Here is a 19,328-nt window from a genome sequence, read left to right on the forward strand (position 1 = left end):
TAGATATTAAACCACCCTTAAAAATGCTTGCACCACTTTTTGGTATGTTCTTAAGCAGGTCCTGTCATTGAAACGGAAAACTTAAAGACGGCAGTTTTCTTTGATTCAGGGTAAATCTATATTAAACCAAGTGTCCCGTACTTTGATATAAGACTCTACCTAAGTTTGCTTGGTGATGCGATTTTCCGAACGAGCCCCGGTTTACATAACACAGTATATAATCCTTCAGATGTTTAACAGTTCGGGCCCAGGACACTTAGGTCCGAAAGGGTAATGCGGGAATTATACAACCGGCTACAGCATTAGGGTCCCTGCGAACAAGTCACGGCCATCAGCAGAGCCTTCTAATGGAGCTTCTGACAGTGGGGAAGGATTGTGGAGAATGGGTCCCTAAAAGGCTGTTGTGAGATCACGTTGATAGAAGCTAGTCGCTCTGCACAGATCTGCATAAACCACGTACGAGGCAGCCTGGAGGAGAATCTGACTTTGACGGGTTGACGTAACCAGTCTTCTCTATCGGATAACGCCACAATCACCAAAAGGATTCCGTTAAACAATATCGACGGAGTGGATTTTCTAAAATACCTAAAAATAAAATTCAGTCCTCTAAAGAACAATTATAATCGTGATTTTACGGAATAATTGTCAGTGTCAGTCTATAGTATAGTACTGCAGTTAATTGTTACAAATCGTACATTGCATCTATTATCATTTGTGTATGTAATTTGTATGTTTGCCAGGTGACAGCGAGAGGAGGTGAGCAATCACCTGCTTTGTCTTCCCCACCATTTTGTAATGGAAAAGCTAAATAGAGAAATAAAGAAATAATCTAAAACGCTAATGTAGATGTGAACATCGTTGAAGGTCCTGCTATACCTCCATGTTGTACGTGCTTCACCAGGGGCAAGTGTACCTCCCTCTTCCCCAGGGTACACAGTCCCACATGCCTTATGATCCACATACCAATAATGCGCAGTATATGGGACTTATACCGGTTTATCAAACATCACATCAGCTATATGTAACGCGCCGCATTCAAGGCAGAAATTCAATGCACCGATGCAAAATGATAGATCAAACCTAGCCTGTGACGCAGTAGTTTAAAAAAAAGCTGTACACGTATTCTCGCACAACGCGTCGTTGATATGAACGGAGAAGCAACAAAGAGCAACCGCTTCAATGTACTAACGTCGCTAGACATGTACATCCGGGCAACACATGACGTGCTTTACTCACTTACTGGTAATTTCCTGTGATTAGTGTCAACTTGTGTTCTCAGTTCATTTAGTGACGATGAAGAAGGGGGATGTCACTCGAAACATCCGGAAGTTATCTCCGTTAATTATCCAGTAACAGAGTTTGATTTGTCTTTGAATATTCTATTTAATGTGAATGAAGAAGCAGATCCAATGCACAAACGTCGCTAGACATGTACATCCGGGCAACAGATGACGCGCTCTACTCACTTACTGGTAATTTCCTGTACCGGTTGCACTCCGACTTGTACCGTGACCTTGGGCGAGTCTACCTGCGCCGTGGGGATGTTTTTTAATGGCTCCGGGAAACGCGCAGAAAGACTCGATCCATCATCGGATGAGTGAGAGACTTTACGGCGCTCTGTGCAATATTGGTGAATACCGACAAGCTCTGCGATATTGCTCATGTGTCAGTTTATCTGTATCTCTTTTTCTCTCTGTTCCTCCCTCCAAAAAAAAATAAGAACGTAATGAACTAGCAAATGTAACAAAAATGTTAAACGTATATCTTTCTTCATTCTTTAGTTCAGGTAGAAAAGGACCCATATCCGCGATATTGTTAATGAGTCAGTACGACTGCACGGAACGTTGGATTTACTTTGTACGTATCTGGCTCTACAATGGTAGTAAATAACAGTCAACTACGGTAATTTCATTTACAACCCTTGTTAAATACGGAATCACCATACTTGACTTTTATTCAGTACCATTGTAAAGTCCAGTAGTGCCCGGGACCATACCGTATATCAGCCACTAGTACTGTGTACATGTTTCCTATATGGACGTTATCGTTGAACCGACAAATAAACTATTCCCATAGTTATGTGGTGGTATTAACACTATGATGAACGTAGGTTTTACACACCCAACAAACATTTCGCTACCACCAACAGTCAACAGATGTCTAACCCAAAGTCTAACCCAGTTCGATGACCCGGTGGAGGCCATTCGACATAACATTCCGGTGATCTCACACTGGGCCGTCCCCCCGCCACACGTACTGTCCCGCAAATGTGAGTCAAATCACTTAACCTATACTACTTTTTATAGATCAGAAAGAAACAGCTTCCTTCTCTGTGGACTCTCTGGAAACGCAATTTTGAGACATTAGAGGCAACAAAACTCGCACGTAGTACCGGACTCCGGTCATTAATGTAAGTGCAGGTTGACAAATGGAAGGCACTAAAACGGTGTAGCACCAAGGACAAGCCTTCAGGACAGCCCCACACGTACCATTACTGCCCGACCTCTAGTGCTTTTAGCAACGGTAGGAAACGCGGTAATGTGTTTATGAAGGACTAGCAGGCCCAGACGTCTGATGTAAGCTGTCATGTGTTCTATTTCTAACTTTCCCTCACACGAATGAAGAATGGAGTTGCACTCACTCAGCGCGCTCTGCACCTCCAGATGCTTTTAGATGCAGAAGCTCTGGGACCTAGCTCAGGAGCCCCGCTGGGTTCCTTACCTTCATCTTTAAGTGTCTTATCGATCGACAGACGATCACTAAAAGCTACTTCTATACAATCACATCCTTCCAAAACTCTGCAGTGGATAGTGTCCTACAAAATATGACTTAACTGCCAAAGAATATATGATTGAGCTTCTGATCTACAGTGAGACATTTGTTTTCCCTTGACTATTCATATCAGCTGGCAACTATGACCAATAGTTTTTTAACGTCTAAATTCCTCCTGCTATGAAATTGCAACATTATGTAACCCAACACCAGTTACCATGGTGAGAGACAGTCTGGTTCAGTAAGGTCAGAAGTCACTGTTTGGAGAATAAGATGAAGAAGAAATGTAGCAAAAACAATATGTTGTCCTTCAGTTAACATAATAAAACAAACATCACCTTTAGCCATAGGAGACAGCAGCAATATGGCGGCGCAGTCTGCCCCCGTCTGGTGGCCGAACAGTGTGACGTCAGAGCCGGACCCGCCGAAGTAGCCGATGTTGGTCTTCACCCACTGGAGCGCCATCATCTGGTCCCGGATGCCGTAGTTGCCTAGGAGACCGGGATCTCCCGCGCTCAGGAAACCTGAGAACACAACACAGGGTGGGGTAAGGTCACGTGGTCGCAGGGAGTGGGTCAGTGTTCCTGAAGAAGGTTTGGTTGAAAGAAGGTTACATTTTGGTCACAAACGTTAACATTAAAGCATCAAACGTTTGCAATAAGATTTAAGTGGCAGCAAATTCATTTTCTATGATCTCGAGCTATATTTGTAGATGATCTGAAACGAGGAGACTTACATCAATATGGTAATGCTATATGAAATTTAAACATTGTTTTACACAAAATACACATTTAAAGCAACACAGCAATACAATTATTTGTTGTGGCCTTGTAGGCAGTTGACGTTTTGCTCGCCCTAAAATTGCGTATCTACCCTACGCCTTCAAAACAGTAAGTTGTGGGGGTGACTTTTAAAACAGAGTGCTGCCAGTACTTTATGATGGATGGTAAGTCATAACGCCACTCTCTATCGGCGCTCAACATCAGTCAATAATTTTGCGACGTCAAGATATCCCGATGACTGCCAAGTCGGATGCGTTTTAACAATAAACCGATAGACGGTAAGAGCCCGGGGGTGCGCAAGGACAGGCTATAAATGGATCACGTATTACATCAGCCGCCATGTTGGAGTTATCTGCTGTAGTGAATCTGACAGATGAACGCAGAAGAAAGTGCTTTCTGGCTCGACACTTCGCATCGCGCTGACAGGAGCTGCCATAACAGAGCCTTGGTAGAGTCCTGGGGATCGGAACTTTAGTATTGCGTTTGCTTATACAAAGATCTGTATCTGTATCTGTATAGCCGGTATAACCGCCTTTCGGCTTAACACACCAACTTTGATTTGAATCAGTTCTGATATATCTAGGTTTTATTTAGTCAATTTATCATGTAAGTTTTATGATTAATATTTCTAGGTTTGAAGGAGAAGGACATTGTACTAGACTTGCAGGCTTCTTTCCCATGCACACTGTTCGTTTACTTTGTTTTCCATATCTGTTGATTAATGTTTTTTATTGGTGCAAATAAATAAATGACAAAATCATAAAAACTGCAGACAGGTCGGCTGAGTGTGACAGAGACACCAGGTGGAAATGCGCAGCTGGAAGCGTTTAAAACTGTCTCGCTAAGGGCATTACCCGGGTAAGATCGCCCTCGAGGCGAATTCGAAGGTCAAGAGTTTACAAACGTCTACAGGTAAATTCATGCAGGCAGATTTTCTGCAGGCAGTGTAAAAATTGTGTCATAAATCATCCTTTAGTTGTTCCAACATGCTGTTTTCAGCAACTGTTCCTACACGAATGATGCTGACGTCTCTCGATCAAATTCTCGGAGATCGAGAGATTCCAGGGAATGCTTCAGTAGCTCCCTGAGGCAAGACGTAAAGCTGCTGCCTACGTTTTTATATGCTGCTCCGTACTTAGGCCATGTTGATTTGATTATATGGATGACATCCACGTGCGCATGACTTTTTGTCCGTTTCCAGACAAACAATAAAGTTAAAATCAAGTTTTCCATCATACTGTAAATTGTACAAAACGGTTTCAAAATGAGCAAATATATACCGTAAGTTGAAAAAAATATTGGAAAACGATACCAATGTCGTAGAATGCCAAAATCAAACGAAAATATAAAGAAATGAATTTGAAGACTAGATTATTCGCCATACCTTACTCTGTATCATTTGTTCAACCTTCAAAACCACGTAGATTTCATAATGATGAAAGCAACATTTTTTTTTGGCCAAACTTTTTATTTTAATCGCACGCTCGCATCAGTTTTGGGGTTCACAGAGGATGTCATCCATATAATCAAATCAACATGGCCTTACTAGATCTTACTACAGCGAGCCTTCCCACAGTCCGTAATCTCCGAAACCGCCTCTCAAATCTTTTAACGTTATCAAAGCAAGCAAATCGACTTGCCGCAGGGCATAGACAACCTATCATTTCCAGGCTGAAGAGGAGAATTGGGAGGTCAAGAGTTTACCAACGTCTATAGGAAGATTTCTGCAGACAGATTTCTGCAGGGAATGTAAAAATTGGGTTATGAATCATTCTTTTACTCATTACAACATGCTGGACAACTGGACAAAATAGGTTCGGATACACTCATATCCGGGCGCTATCTTGCCGTATATACGAGCGATTGCGACTGGAATCTCAGTCACATCCGCTCGTGTATGCTCGTATTCTTAAAGAATATAACAAGATAGCGGTCCGGATATGGGTGAGTTTGCAGTGTACATTTACTGTCTGAACTTCTTTATAGCAAACAGAGTCTACTTCTTATACGAATGGTGATATCTATTATCGCTGTTACTTCCACCTCCATGTTGGTGAGACGTTAATACAGCTTCCTGGTACAGTGGATTAAGTACTTCAATTAATCCCTTGCAGTTATTGGATTGATTGACAGTCCAAAATCTCTTATAGGTTCTACAAGTTGCATCTAAATTATGAACCAGTACATAACTACGCAAATGTAGTTTGGAGATAAATAGACAGACATTACTTGTCGACAAGATTCTACCATTAAAGCCTGCAGGTGCAGCATTAAGAGTCGTCAGACAAAAGTTCAAACAGTGACTCAATGGCTGATCACGAGCGTAGTTCGGCTTCCAGATAAACCCTTCCACTTTTATTACGATCATCTCCGTGATTCCTGCCTGCTGTAACTCACAGCCAGGAGCCGTAAGTGCTTTCGTAATAGTCTCTCAATGGCACAAGAGCCTTGAAAAGGAGTGGAACAGGCATGTACGACCTGTCTGATAGCCTGTGGAGCAGAGCCGTAGATCCTTGTGGTAGACAAAGCTGGATAATTATGCAGACTACTTACATGTCAGGTATATGATATATGTATTTATGGATATGGCTTGGGTTCAACGGAGTGCAATCACCGGTTAAAAACATAGAACCATGTTTTAAAGATACACAGACAACATGATGACTAATCATCATCAATAATATTCTAATTGTCATAAGATAAATTGATAGTACAGGTAAGCTAAGCGATCTAAGAGAGCGTTTGAATCTGTTGTAGGAAAATCGAGAATCATCAACATCTTATTAAAACGTTATAGAATGAACGAAGAGATACACGTCTGTCTGTCGTTGATTTTATAAATGTACTGCCATAGCAACCCCCCGGGTGCCAAGTTGTCTAATAATTTGATTGTTTTTCGCTTATCGGTTAACGGATCGATGTGTTAATCGTTAAAGATGACTGCTCCAAGCCGGACAGCTTTTACCAATTCCGGCATCATCCTCCTAGTTATGTTTCGATCTTAGAGACTACATGTTAGAGAATAGTTAAACCTTTATTGTTACCGCATACATATATTCTGTACGTAGGATGACGTTGTCCACACATGTATTTAGCTTTGTTAGATCTTTAGTTGTAGAAGACCATACAAAAGTCGCTGTACTTTTTGTTGCTCGTTTGTGTGAAACAAACTTCACCAAGCTCAAAGTTCATAAAACATCGACTTTGTACTCAACGTAATTTTGCCCACGGATATCCATTCATAGATAATGTCAAATGCCATAGTTCGCTGGTTATACTTTGTATTCGGTGCTACCAAGATCATCCATCAGTTTTGTGCTGTCTATTGATCCTCCTGTGTGATCCCAACCATCAATCCATCAACACATCCCTGGGTAACTAGGATGGTGTTCGAACCGTTTAGAACGTTCCTTTGTGTGTCGGTACTTTGTCCATAGATGAGGGCCTGCATGGGGGGGGGGGTAGTGATTACGAATTACGCAAAATTTTCGCCGCCGTTTACGAATTGCGTTAAATTCTCAGAGCTAATTAAGACTTTACGCTTTCCGGCTAATGTACTATTACAAATTACGTTGATTTTTGGAGGAGCCTGCCTACAGATTACGATGACTAAAAGGCCTGATTACGCCTCACAGAAAAGGGCATGCAGGCCCCTTATATGGCGTCAGAGGCGTGAGCCGGTGATGGACATTACATCTGACGGCTTGTTTCTTATCAGGTCTTCACTTCTGTCTCTGCCGGATGATGGATGCAGGCACCTGCGTGTTTTTCTCCGGAATGTCTATGCTAATCTGGTTCTGGTTCTGGAGAACTGCCAATGGCACTTAGCCAGCACGATTCGTCTTCCTGCATCGCTCGATACCGTACACAGTCCGGGTTTGTGAACCTATTAGAACCTGAGATGGGAGCCTGTGATAGCTAACATCGTGAATATCACGTCGTCATGAGCCTGCTAGATCGTCGAGCCAGATTTCGGATGAATTACGGATGTGCTGTTGGAGCAGAGATCAGATATCAGACTGCGAAACATTCAAGGTCTCGACTGGCGGATGTTGTAGATTAGCCTGCCTACTTATATGAAATCGTTTCCTGCTATTATTTTCATTCAGCACCTGGCAGTCAAAACAATAGCTGCCAGGTATTTTGCAATCGGTGGGTGAAAGCAACAAGTCGTTCTCCAAAGGAGTTCACTGCAAACGTAAACGTTTCGTTTCATTCTAGCAAAATCATCCGGCTACACGTTGATAATTTTCTCCACGTGATTTCTAAAATATCTGCCTTTCAGACTTAAAAAACAACATTCAATAAGTAGCATTGTACTTTTTGGTCCGGTTATGTGTTGATTTCCTCACCATGTTGGATAACATGACAGCAATTGGACCTGGGTATTGAGAAGAGAGACAGGACTGCTGAAAATTCGTATGTGTGACAATGCTTCAAATCTGACATTAAGAATTCCGGGGGAAAATGCAAAATGTACATTTCTGGAAAGCAATCGTAGCTGATATTCAAATCTGATACTTGACATGTCCATGCATGCATGTATGTATCTATTTATGTATGCCCAATATTAGCTAAACCATCACGCGCCTTCCCACTTTGTCTATCAGGTTCAACAACCTCGAAATAAAAAAAAACAGCCACTACCACAAACTAGCATGCTTTTCAAGACTGTCCGAACTTGTTTTCCAGACTATTTGTTAACTGGCCAACTCACCAGGAGATAACGTTTGCCCTACAACGCGTACCCGCCCCCGGTATTCTTTACCGCCCACCATATCGATACAGGAGGCGTCTGAAGGATGATGGAAAATCGTTCATGGTACAAAGTCAGCCCTTTGAACGATTGTGTGTACCTGTAGCTTTAGATCTGCTCACCAAAGGCATGTATATCTGGCGTGAATCTGACGGATATATATCATTAGGTCGTCATGGTAACGTACGTGTATCGTATCTTCTCGGGTATCTACTGGAGGAATGGCAGGGTCCATGGATCACGGAAATCGCAATGTCAAGACACAAAACGCATCGCCGGCACTTCTATAGTTGCTAACGTCCTTGACTCTAGTATGTTGACGCTGTGATATTTATGATCTCCAGCCGTTATTCAGACTTTTGTATGCAACTGGGGAGAAAAGATAAGAGACAGAACGTAGGAAAAAGGAACTATGGAAGGAACATAAACGTATGGGGCTATGACGTCAGATACAGATTGCAGGCGCCCTACATGCAGCCCTTTGTGGTGGTAATTTCAGCGGCAACAGTCCAACATACAGTCTTATAAGACGAATTTAGTTGAGTCATCTAATCACGTTGTTAAATCGCAGGTGGGATCAATAATGCCAAGCAAGTCAGCAAAGCATTTTAACGGTGCCAATTTGGCAGGAACCGCTAAAGTAGCAGTTTATCCTAGCTCTGACCGACACCCAAGGACGGGCAATTAACGGAACAGACGCGGGAATGGCAATTGTGATAACAGGATGATAATAAACCAACAGTTTCCCAGTTAGAATAGACTACAGTTTTCCTTCCTCGCTATGTTCATGCCATGCTCCACAAGTCAAGTAAACTTTGTCCTACGTGGTTTCCTTAACTTAAAATACCAATTAGACACATCCACCCCCTATGGCTACGTCCTGGCGACATGCTAAGTGCTATGGGAGCAGCCGGCAATGGTGATACAACCGCGAAATTAATTTGGGTCCCCTGTAGAGAAAGAGATCCGCACTTGCATATTGACGCGAGCAGTTTTCATGGCGTCTTTGGCAGCGCAGCTCCGTGGCACATTCCCTAATGGTGGACGTGACTGCAATGCGCGAACGGGGCACCAACTGCAAAACATGTCAGACAACTGCACAATAAAAAAAACGTCAAACCCTGTGTGGATGAAGATCCGTGCAGAGACTTTAGTGACACCTGCATGTTTCCGATACAAACGACAATCTGTCAAAGATGATAACGAGATATGATCATGAACATCGACGGCTGCTCGTATATTATGCTTTTATGACCAACCTGTAAGGCAGGTGGTGCAGTTGCAACAGCTTACATGTAGATCGAGAGGAAGTTATTAACGCCTACGTTGCCCCGCGCACTTTGCAGACAGAATACGATTAGAAAGAAGCTAACAGCGGGGTTCAGTTGCACTAGCCTCCATAGCATACCAAAAACTGAGGATTTTGTGGGTCTTCATGGTCTTTGGGAGATTTTATGTGCTGTTTTCTGAAAGCATATAGACAACATAGCCGGCCTGGTTGAATTACGTTTTTTTTAGAACTGGGCCAATCAGAAAACAGCCGAAGATCACCAAACCGCCAGGTCTATAAGCCTGCTACCGAGGCTACAGCTGCACCAGATTCCTGATGAAGTCGAGGACATTGACCCCCATAAAACCTTGTAGGAAGTGCTGTCTGTCTTCCATATATTCAATAAGACATTTCCATGTCTTTAATTAGTTAGCCTCCTGTAGCATTAAGTATGTCATCCCTCTGGGTTCACAAACAGAATCCATCTCGCGTGCCAGGCACTCCTCGGCTCTTCAAATTTGCAAGCTGTGAGGAAGCTGATAGGATGAATTGCCCGTTGCCTACCACGCATCCAAATTTCATGACAGGAAAGGAGAGAAAAACTACCTTGAAAGGTGGTCAACCTCTTAAGAGAGAGTCGCCCACACATTGTGTAAGGCGGAGTTAACTTCAAAGTTTCCAAGATGTCAAAAGGTCGCCATGTTTTCATTGACGTATTCTCATGACACTGGCCAGATCTAACGAAAGAGGAATGAACTTTGCCACAAAGTCCAGTCAGAAATCAAAGAGGTGCACAACGCAAAACCTTACAGTGTACCTCCGGAGCTCCTGGTGTGCCTCTGGTGTTTCCTATACGTAACATTAAATAGATTTAATCAAAGCAACCAACTGGAAATTCCCATATCGCTAACTACAAATGTGATCTCCCTTCGTCTTTGAAAAATGACAAAGCAATTCCAGCGACAACAGCAGGCCGACAGTCCGTTGTTGTTGGCCTGGGGCCGATACTAAACCACTCCGGATGATGTACAGTACCTGTCATCGATGGTGAAGGCTTCAAGCTGCTGGAATAACGGATCTACTGCCGTCAGCTGCGGGCGTCAGAGAGGGAAGGTACTTCATTCTAACCCGCGTGGGTGAATAGATACTGATCCGGAGGAAATTGAAGTTTAGCGATATCCCCACGCTGTTTTATAAGGATGTACTTCTTCGTCTTAAAGAAATCACTTCGGCGCTAGGCCATAACCAACAACTGGGAACACGAGTGAGTGATTAAGGTCAGATGTCCGGACTAGTGGGTCATTATTCCTGAAGAAAGCCATACGCACGTTCCGTGATCCTACATCATCAAGTATTAGATATATAATATTTACAATATCTGATGTACGAATCAATAAATGGATGTGAATTAAAAGATCTAGTAGATCATTGTTCACCAAGTATGCCGTAACTTCCGTGACGATACATTAGCTTACATTGGATATCTAATATTTATCACATCTGTTTTATTAATGAATGAATGGATGGATGGATGTGAAACAAAAGATGTCCTTACCTAAGACCCCTAGTCTGTAGTTGATGGTAGAGTGAAAAGATGTCCTTACCTAAGACCCCTAGTCTGTAGTTGATGGTAGAGTAGAAAAGATGTCCTTACCTAAGACCCCTAGTCTGTAGTTGATGTAGAGTGAAGAGATGGCCTTACCTAAGACCCCTAGTCTGTAGTTGATGGTGACCACCACGATGTTCTGTGTTGCTGCCAGCAGACTCCCGTCGTAAGCCGAGCCCGTCCCGAACATGAAGTCTCCGCCGTGAACAAACACCACTACTGGGTACGACACGGACCGAGAGGAGCCCTGGGGAACAACAACGGTCATGTATAGGTCATGTTCAAAACTACATGAAAGTTTCGTTTGGAATGAACGAATGAATGAATAAATATTTCATTTTCGTGTCTTGCCCATATGGGCTTATGACACCAGAACCTAAACATAAACATAAGTACAGAGATAATAGAAACATAAATCCAAGTCAAATTAGAGGTCAAACTGGAGACATCAAATAAAGAACTTAATACATGCACCTCGTTGAAGTGGTATATAGCATAATTAGTACATCAAAGTCAAAAGTGCACAAAGTCAACTCAAAAGTACATAAAGTCAACTCAAAGCACATGAAGTCAACTGGTTACATTCTAGTAAAAACGCCCAGTTGATCTACGTGTAGATAGATTTTTCGTAAGGTAATAAGTATGTACTACGTATATATGAATGGGTGCACGTATGTGTGTATATGGGTGGGTGTATGCACAGCGCTATTAAAGCATCACACTCCTACATGTTCATACTTTGACGATCAAGTTCAACAACCTGAGAGTTGTTGCAAACGTTAACATGCGTGCTCATTTTCAAGGCTGATGAATTTTGATATTTGTTAAATAATATACAAATCTGCAATGAATAAATAAATAAATAAGTTCACAAAAGACGAGACCTGGCTGACGTCATTCTGGTTTCTATGGAGACGGCATGGGAGGGGGGTCCCAGGTAATGGTTAATGTTAAAATTAGCCTAACGAAGTTTCTCCAGTCTTCCTAGCCCCTAAACGCCCGAGTCATTAACGCATTAATCAATTCTGCAAAAGGCAATCGTCCCTTACGTACCGTTTGTAATTGAGTTTTACCGAAATAGATGGGAACGCTCCCATATGGCTGATAAAAGCAGCGTCGTTAATGATTTAATATCCATGCATCGCCGTATCCCCACAGGAGGCATTACCAGGAAAGGCCCTGCATAATTGATAGATTATCGGTTTACCACTCAATACGTTACAGACGCTGTCAACAGTTTGTGTACAGCTAGACTAAATAGATGAGAATAAGATTACAGATGATTGATTTGTGTTTATATTGTCCAATACAATGACTCATCTAACTTGGTCAAACATCTGGTCAAAGTGATCGAAAATTTCATAACTGAAGTATGTCAATAACATTGTGAGCAAGGCAATCGGTTCTAGATACCGAATATGACTACTTTTTGGGAGAGAAAAAAGGCATTAAGGCGCACCAACATTCTCTTAACCGGGACGGGGGATGATATAGACTTCCGACAACCTTTGACACAATGAGGACGCCACACGATCATTAGGTCATGTGTCCTGAACGAATGGATTAGAGTGCTGAAGAAGGACTGAGTGATTCAGTCGAAAACCCCGATAAATCCATTTATTGTTTCTTTTAGTTGGAGAACAGTTAAATTGTTGTGACAACGCAGATTTTATCCTGAACTTATGCAAAGGTAAGATACTTTATCAAGTGATTCAGTCGTTCCAAATATTGCCTAGTACCGTTTGATGCACCGTCCCAAGTTAACACTCATCTGAAGTGATGGGAACTGTGGCGGGGCCATGTATGTACGTCACAGCGAATCGCACGCATCATCGCCGAAGATTTTCGATTCCGGGAAGTGCAGAAATTCCCGAGAAGTCTACAGAGATTAAGAAGTGTCCAATTTTTTGGTAGGAGAACAGTTTGATCTAAAGTGATTGGAGCTGTGGTAGGGCCATGTATATACGTCACAGCGTGCGGCAGGTCTTTGATAGACCATCCTATAGCTAACCCCCATCTGAAGTAATTGGAGCTGTGGCAGGGCCATGTGTGCACGTCACAACGAAAGACCACAGGTCATTGCACTTCCAGGAATCGAAAATCTTCAGCGATGATGCGTGCGATGACATGGCCCTGCCACAGCTAGCTCCAATTACTTCAGATGGGCGTTAGCTATAGAATAGTCTATCAAAGTATCACCTTCTCTCTCCGGACTTCCTGGAAAATCTCTGCACTTCCGGGAGTCGAAAATCTTCAGCGATGATGCGTGTGGACATTTTTCGGGAACTCCGGAGAGAGAAGGTGATTAGAGCCGACCCTGATCCGTGCTGCCATCCCTCCGTGCCGTCACCAGGTGGTCTCCAGCCCGTCGGTAATCCGTCCGGGGCCCGGGGGAGTCATTAACGGTTAGTTAACGACGCGAAATCGATAATTCTTGCCCCCGATGACATTCCAGAATTTCTCTCCGTGAGCCTCAAGGACTTACGTCACGGGGAGAATCCTTCTTCTCTCCCATGCCGTGTGCTCAACATTATCTTAACTTTGCACGAAGGTTTATGAGCAACATGAAAAAAGAAGCATTCAAAAGACTATAGGACAAGATGCAGGGTTTAAAACACCTCGGTTGGCCTCTTAATCAGATCAACAGAGATCTAGGGCACAAAGTTCAAAGAAGATATACATCAGCCATCAATCATTTCACTTATGTACACCTTCGACCCTCTGCACACTGTTTCTATATCTTACTACTATTGCACTCAAACGTATAAGAAGGTTTTCGGCTAGAAAACAGCTCAGACGGTGCAGCGTGATCTGATCCAACGCCTGACTAGTTAGAACGACACGATATCTGTCACCACACGCTAGGTCAGCGTGGTAACTCCTAATGGACTTCACGTTGCTTGGATGTGTTCAGAAGGCGGATAGAGATACAAAATGTAACTCTGCCATTTTCAAGCCGTACCCAATCCTGCTCTATGCGTTACTTATGAAGTCAGGGTTACCTGAATGCTGTACACATATACATGAGTAGAAATGATGGTCCCACGATCTACATTTTATACACCTGACCTACAGTACCCAGGAGGCTGATAAATATGCATTTGGTTCTTCATTGCCCCAGTTACGATTTTGTTACAGAGATTTACATTGGTGCAAATAAATACTAAATAAATCTCACGTCCAATACAAGCAGAAGAAACGTGTGAATTCTACAACTCTCTGAGACTTAGACCATGTACATGTGTCCCCTGGCTAGCCTCGAGCGAAGGAATGAGTTATTTTGTTTTATCGACAAATTTCAGTTCCTCTAATGAATTTGTTCTGCCGAGTCTATCCTAGAAAATGTGCCCGGCTTTGATATATAACCCACCACATTCGGAGATAACCAGCATATTACGAACCTGACGTTGCTGTAAGGAGTAGTTGGTTGACAGATTTGCATTTCTATGGAGGAAGGTCATAGTCAGAGTCTGATGTATCACCCGGCTTTGTAGGGAAGGTTTGGGGGATAAAAGACGGGAGCTTGGTCTGTTTTACCGCTCAGTGTGGAGGTACCGAGGGGCGGTGGGCCAACAGATTATCACGTGGAGACTAATATGACATTTGTCAGGTTATTTGAGTGCACAACAACACCCTTCTGTGCGCGGGGAGGGGGGTGTATCAGTGGCGTGTGCTGTTTAGAAAGTTATCTCACGGTACCAGAGGTTGTGCAGATCTCTTTTGCTCAGCCAATAAACTAAAACCCATCATTTGTGTCTATACACTTTACATAACTTTGTAAGACTTTTATTCAATAGCACAACTAGAGAATTTACAGCCAATGTCGGACACGTGAAATCAACTTTGCTCAGCAGTCGTCATCAAATATTTGAGTTGCTGTTCATTAAAGTTACCTCCGCTCTCTTATTGGCTATAAATCGCCCCATGTTCGAATTCAAACTACAGTCACTAGGTACTTGGTGGTACTGTTTGTAAAATAAAATATGGGGAATGTGTGGCGTGTGCTATTTAGAAAGTTATCTCACGGTACCAGAAGTTGAGCAGATCCATCTCGGTGAAAGAGAACACCCAGAGGCGACTCGGGGCATTGCACAGCTGACACTGAATAACAAGAATCTTGTTTCATCTCATCTGACAAGTTTGACCCCCGGATATTGGAGGTCACGTTCAAGTGCCCATAGATCGATCGGTTTGGACAGTTTCTCGTTTATACTGTGCAGCGAATATTGAGCACAGGGCAGTATGTAATGTAAAGCACCGCTGACCATCTCGATATTGGGTCAGGAGAAATGACAAATGTAGGTGCGACACTGAGCCGCTGGTCACTAACGACTCGGGTGAGAAGTAGTAAATGATTGGACTTTCTCATAAACGTTACAAATAGTATATAGTCCTAGGGTTTGATCATGATGGACAATTTCCCCGCGTACAGGACTGTTGAAGGCATTCGATCTTGATGAAACTGCCGCCTCGGGCACGGCTCTGAAACATGGTCGGCAGCTACCAGCGCATTTCTCTCCGTGCGGATTCTCCTTTCCTGACATTATTCAAAACCTGCGCAAGCTAGCTGCTTTGCATTCAGCACTGTCTATATGCACGGCGCGGGTACCGGTGTGATCTATCGCCTAGAGAGGAGACTGTCTTAGACGTTCTCCCAGGAGTGTCGTTCTTAAGAGATAGGCTACTAAATACGGACCAAAGATACGTCTTCATCACCACTTGGTTCTCCGCTAGCACACTCACCGTACAGTCAGCCAATACTGCGGGTAGCCTCCATAGCATACCAAAAATTGGGGGTTTTGGGGTTTTCATGGTCTTTGGGAGCTTTTATGTGCTGTTATCTGATTGCATATAGATAGCATAGCCGGCCTGGTTGAATTACCCCCGTTTTCTGTTTACCCCCGTTAGAACTGGGCTAATCAGAAAACAGACGAATACTACCAAACCCCCAGTTCTATAAGCCTGCTACGGAGGCTATACTGCGGGTTTGTTACTTTTAGGACGTCGCTCTTTGAATTCTCGAAACCGTTAACTGTCTGTCAACACGTTTTCACGGCCACACGGTTTCGGCATAAACGTAACAGAAAACTGATGAATAAATCAAACCCTCGTCAGGTTCTGTTTTATACATCATTTTTTCTATTCTCCCCCACGCAGTTTTCAACACTAGCACATGACGCATACCGGCTGCGACCTCCATGCGAGGACAGAAGGAGGACATCTGCATTCCTGCGAAGCGTGGAAGATCTGGTCCGTTAATGATATCCGACCAGAAAGGCCTGCTGACATTTCGTGTGGGCGGCAGGTCCGAGATTTACTACTTACAGCTCCTTTTCAGCACTTCATCCGGCACTGACGTCAGCCCGTCCCGTTCTCCACGCACGGCTGGGTAAGAAGTGCGGCTTTGTCGGCGATTTGTCGGCAATGTTGATTAGGGACTTTCGCCTCCCAGATTCACAATCTGTCATATAGCCATAATCCTGGCTTTTCATTTTCTCCTCTGAATTATTCATATCTACGGTCTGAAGCGTGTTGCTACTAATCTCTACACACGTAGCGATGGTGCGTTTTGGTGAGCTTTTATATATTACAGGCTCTACAGATTTGGTCGTCGCCTAGGAAGGCAGAAGAGCCGAAGATGCCGCAGCTGGTAACTTTGTGTAGCAGACCTCTTTGCCACATTTCTTATTCAAATTGCAACAGTCACACGCCGAGGAGCACCAAGTAGCCTTTTTGGAAGGTTTTGGAGGATCTTTATGAATATTTGCGTGATGAAGCTTCCGGCAATTGTTTCCTGTTCCTCTGCGTGTATTGCTCGCTGCACCAGCACGCGATTCGCACATTCCATCATCAGAAGTCCTAATGGAAAATGCGGAACCTCGTCCACACCTGATGAGTGCTGTACCATTGCAGTATAACCGTATCATCGCTAAACACGTCATTCCTATCGTAAAACTCAAGTTATGAGTTAAAGTAAAAGCATATGCACGTTTTCATAAAAACGATTAATCACGATTCCTGGAAAGTACTCACACACCCGTACATGTCGTACACGGGTGACTGAATATTAATCATTATCGAACACAGGTTCCGGTAAAACATGCCATTAACCAGCACTCTGATGCAAGTGGTAATTGAAAGTTGGGAAATTCAATTACACAGCCTGTAATTCTGTTTCACGGTTTTTCCGTTCGGGATATCTAAGCTATTACATGCCCTCTTAATTCGCGCTAACGGGAGCGGTGCAGCGACAGTCACGTGCGTCACGCATCCCGGCGGGGAGACAAGCCAGCTGCCACCCGCTTGAACAGACCTGGGGGTGGAAACTGACTTTAAAGTATGTCGTGTGGCCTAACGTCAGAGTGCTCGACTCCGAACCAAGAGTCCTGACATGCCAGCGATCTTGTGCCCTTGGGAAAGGCACATTCCCACGCGGTACCGGCTCTCGTGGTACCCGGGGACAGAGATCGGGGATCTGTGACGTACATCCAGGTAATCTTCATCTTGAAGAAAAACTTGCAACTTTTAACGACCAGAAAATGAGGTTTAAGTCGTTAGAAGAAGTAGTACTGCTACGAGATCTAGTTTACATTTGGATTCAATTCTGAATCACATCTGAATCTTCAAGCAGACCCTACAGTGGCAAGGCTGTATCCATTGGCCAAGGAGTGGAGGTAGCTCCTTGGCCAATAGATACTTGCCACCGTAGAATCTGCTTCGAGATAAATCATTAAACAAACTTTCACATTAAACTTTAGTTTAACTACTGGCCGTCCGTGGCTTAACGTACTCAAATACAAATCCGCACTGGTTTGTCAGTGGAAGGATTTAGAAACTCCCATTAGAGACAATAAAATCCTGAACAACTTAACAAACTCTGCCAGACGATGAAACACTCATGTTTAAATGGGGCTGAGTAGAAGAAGGCCCCCAACAGGGAGCCATGAATGCCCCTACGTCTGTTCCGACAACATTCCACAATAGAAGGTCATGATCAACACCCTCCACACGTCTGCGAAGGTCAATCCAATCTATCAGAGCCGATAACCGACATCGGCTGATGGAGTGTTCCGCAGGTTTTATGGAGAGTGAAGCGGCAAAGAGATGCCTTTCCAATGGGCTGCGGCATAACCTTTACCCCGTTTAGCTTCATCATCTGAAGAATTCGCTTTCTACATACATGTAGCCTACAAAACAATCGTCCTTTAAGTTACCATTTATTGATCAATTTCCACTCATTTGCTGTTCTCTGTTGCATTTTGTCATGTATTTTGTTATTGTATATCTGTATGTCTGGTGGTGAGGTTAAAATTAGCTACAGCTAGAGTACCTCACTACCATGTCCTGTATTATCCATGTTGAATTGGATAATTGGATAAATTTTTAAAAATCGCTTTGTCAGCGAAGACGCATCGAGAAACAATCTTATAAGAGAGACATCCCTTCAGTCTCACTTTGATCTCCCCAATATAGGAGGCCTAAAGACTTCATCGCGTCTTAGCCCAAAGCGACGTTTTATTATATTGTACCATGTGGAGCTTTAGACTGGCCTTGGACTGAGCTCTACATGAATAACACGTTAGGACAGGATTTCGCTAATGCATCAGCATATATGAAGGGAAAAGGAAACTGGAAAGGCATTCAATCCTTGGAAACCAGATTTTTTAAATTCAATATTCTAGTCACTTATGTACGTACAAGTTGAAACAGCACTATCCTAATGTATATGCATGTAGACATACAAGAAACATAAATTCCCTACATTGTGACGAAACACGGTTCCTGGAAGGACTCGGATTGATTTTAGGATAATACACCACGGGCTCATCTTGGGGCTTGTTTCTGCAGTTTTAAATGCCCAAAGTATGAAATACTTCTTCAAACTAGAAAGGCCAATATTTGCTTTGGAGCAAATACAGCGATGGGTTCACCACATTTTACGACATGGCAGGGAAAGAATGAGAAACACAAGGGAAAACAATGATTTACATTGATATAACTATAATATGAAGTAACATACAACTAAAACAACAGTTGGATAGCTATTCCCTACTTTATTGGTTAGGATTTTTAATTGCATAATGCAAACTGTTGATTTTCAAATAAAAAAAACGTTACATGCCCGCATTCCAATGCTGGAGC

General features: G+C 43.2%; 1 protein-coding gene across 1 annotated transcript in view; it reads right to left on the minus strand.

Moving 5' to 3' along the window:
* Positions 1-19,328, minus strand: part of LOC109479313 (cholinesterase 1-like) — a 54,113-nt gene that overhangs the window by 14,959 nt on the left and 19,826 nt on the right. The window contains exons 3-4 of the mRNA XM_019781269.1: positions 11,283-11,433; positions 3,111-3,296 (exon numbers count right to left, since the gene is read on the minus strand). Coding sequence (XP_019636828.1) covers positions 3,111-3,296; positions 11,283-11,433 — 337 coding nt within the window. The remainder of the gene's footprint in view (positions 1-3,110; positions 3,297-11,282; positions 11,434-19,328) is intronic.

The sequence above is a fragment of the Branchiostoma belcheri genome, unplaced genomic scaffold (assembly GCF_001625305.1).
Source record: "Branchiostoma belcheri isolate BF01 breed outbred unplaced genomic scaffold, Haploidv18h27 scaffold48, whole genome shotgun sequence".
In the NCBI taxonomy this organism is placed as follows: domain Eukaryota; kingdom Metazoa; phylum Chordata; class Leptocardii; order Amphioxiformes; family Branchiostomatidae; genus Branchiostoma; species Branchiostoma belcheri.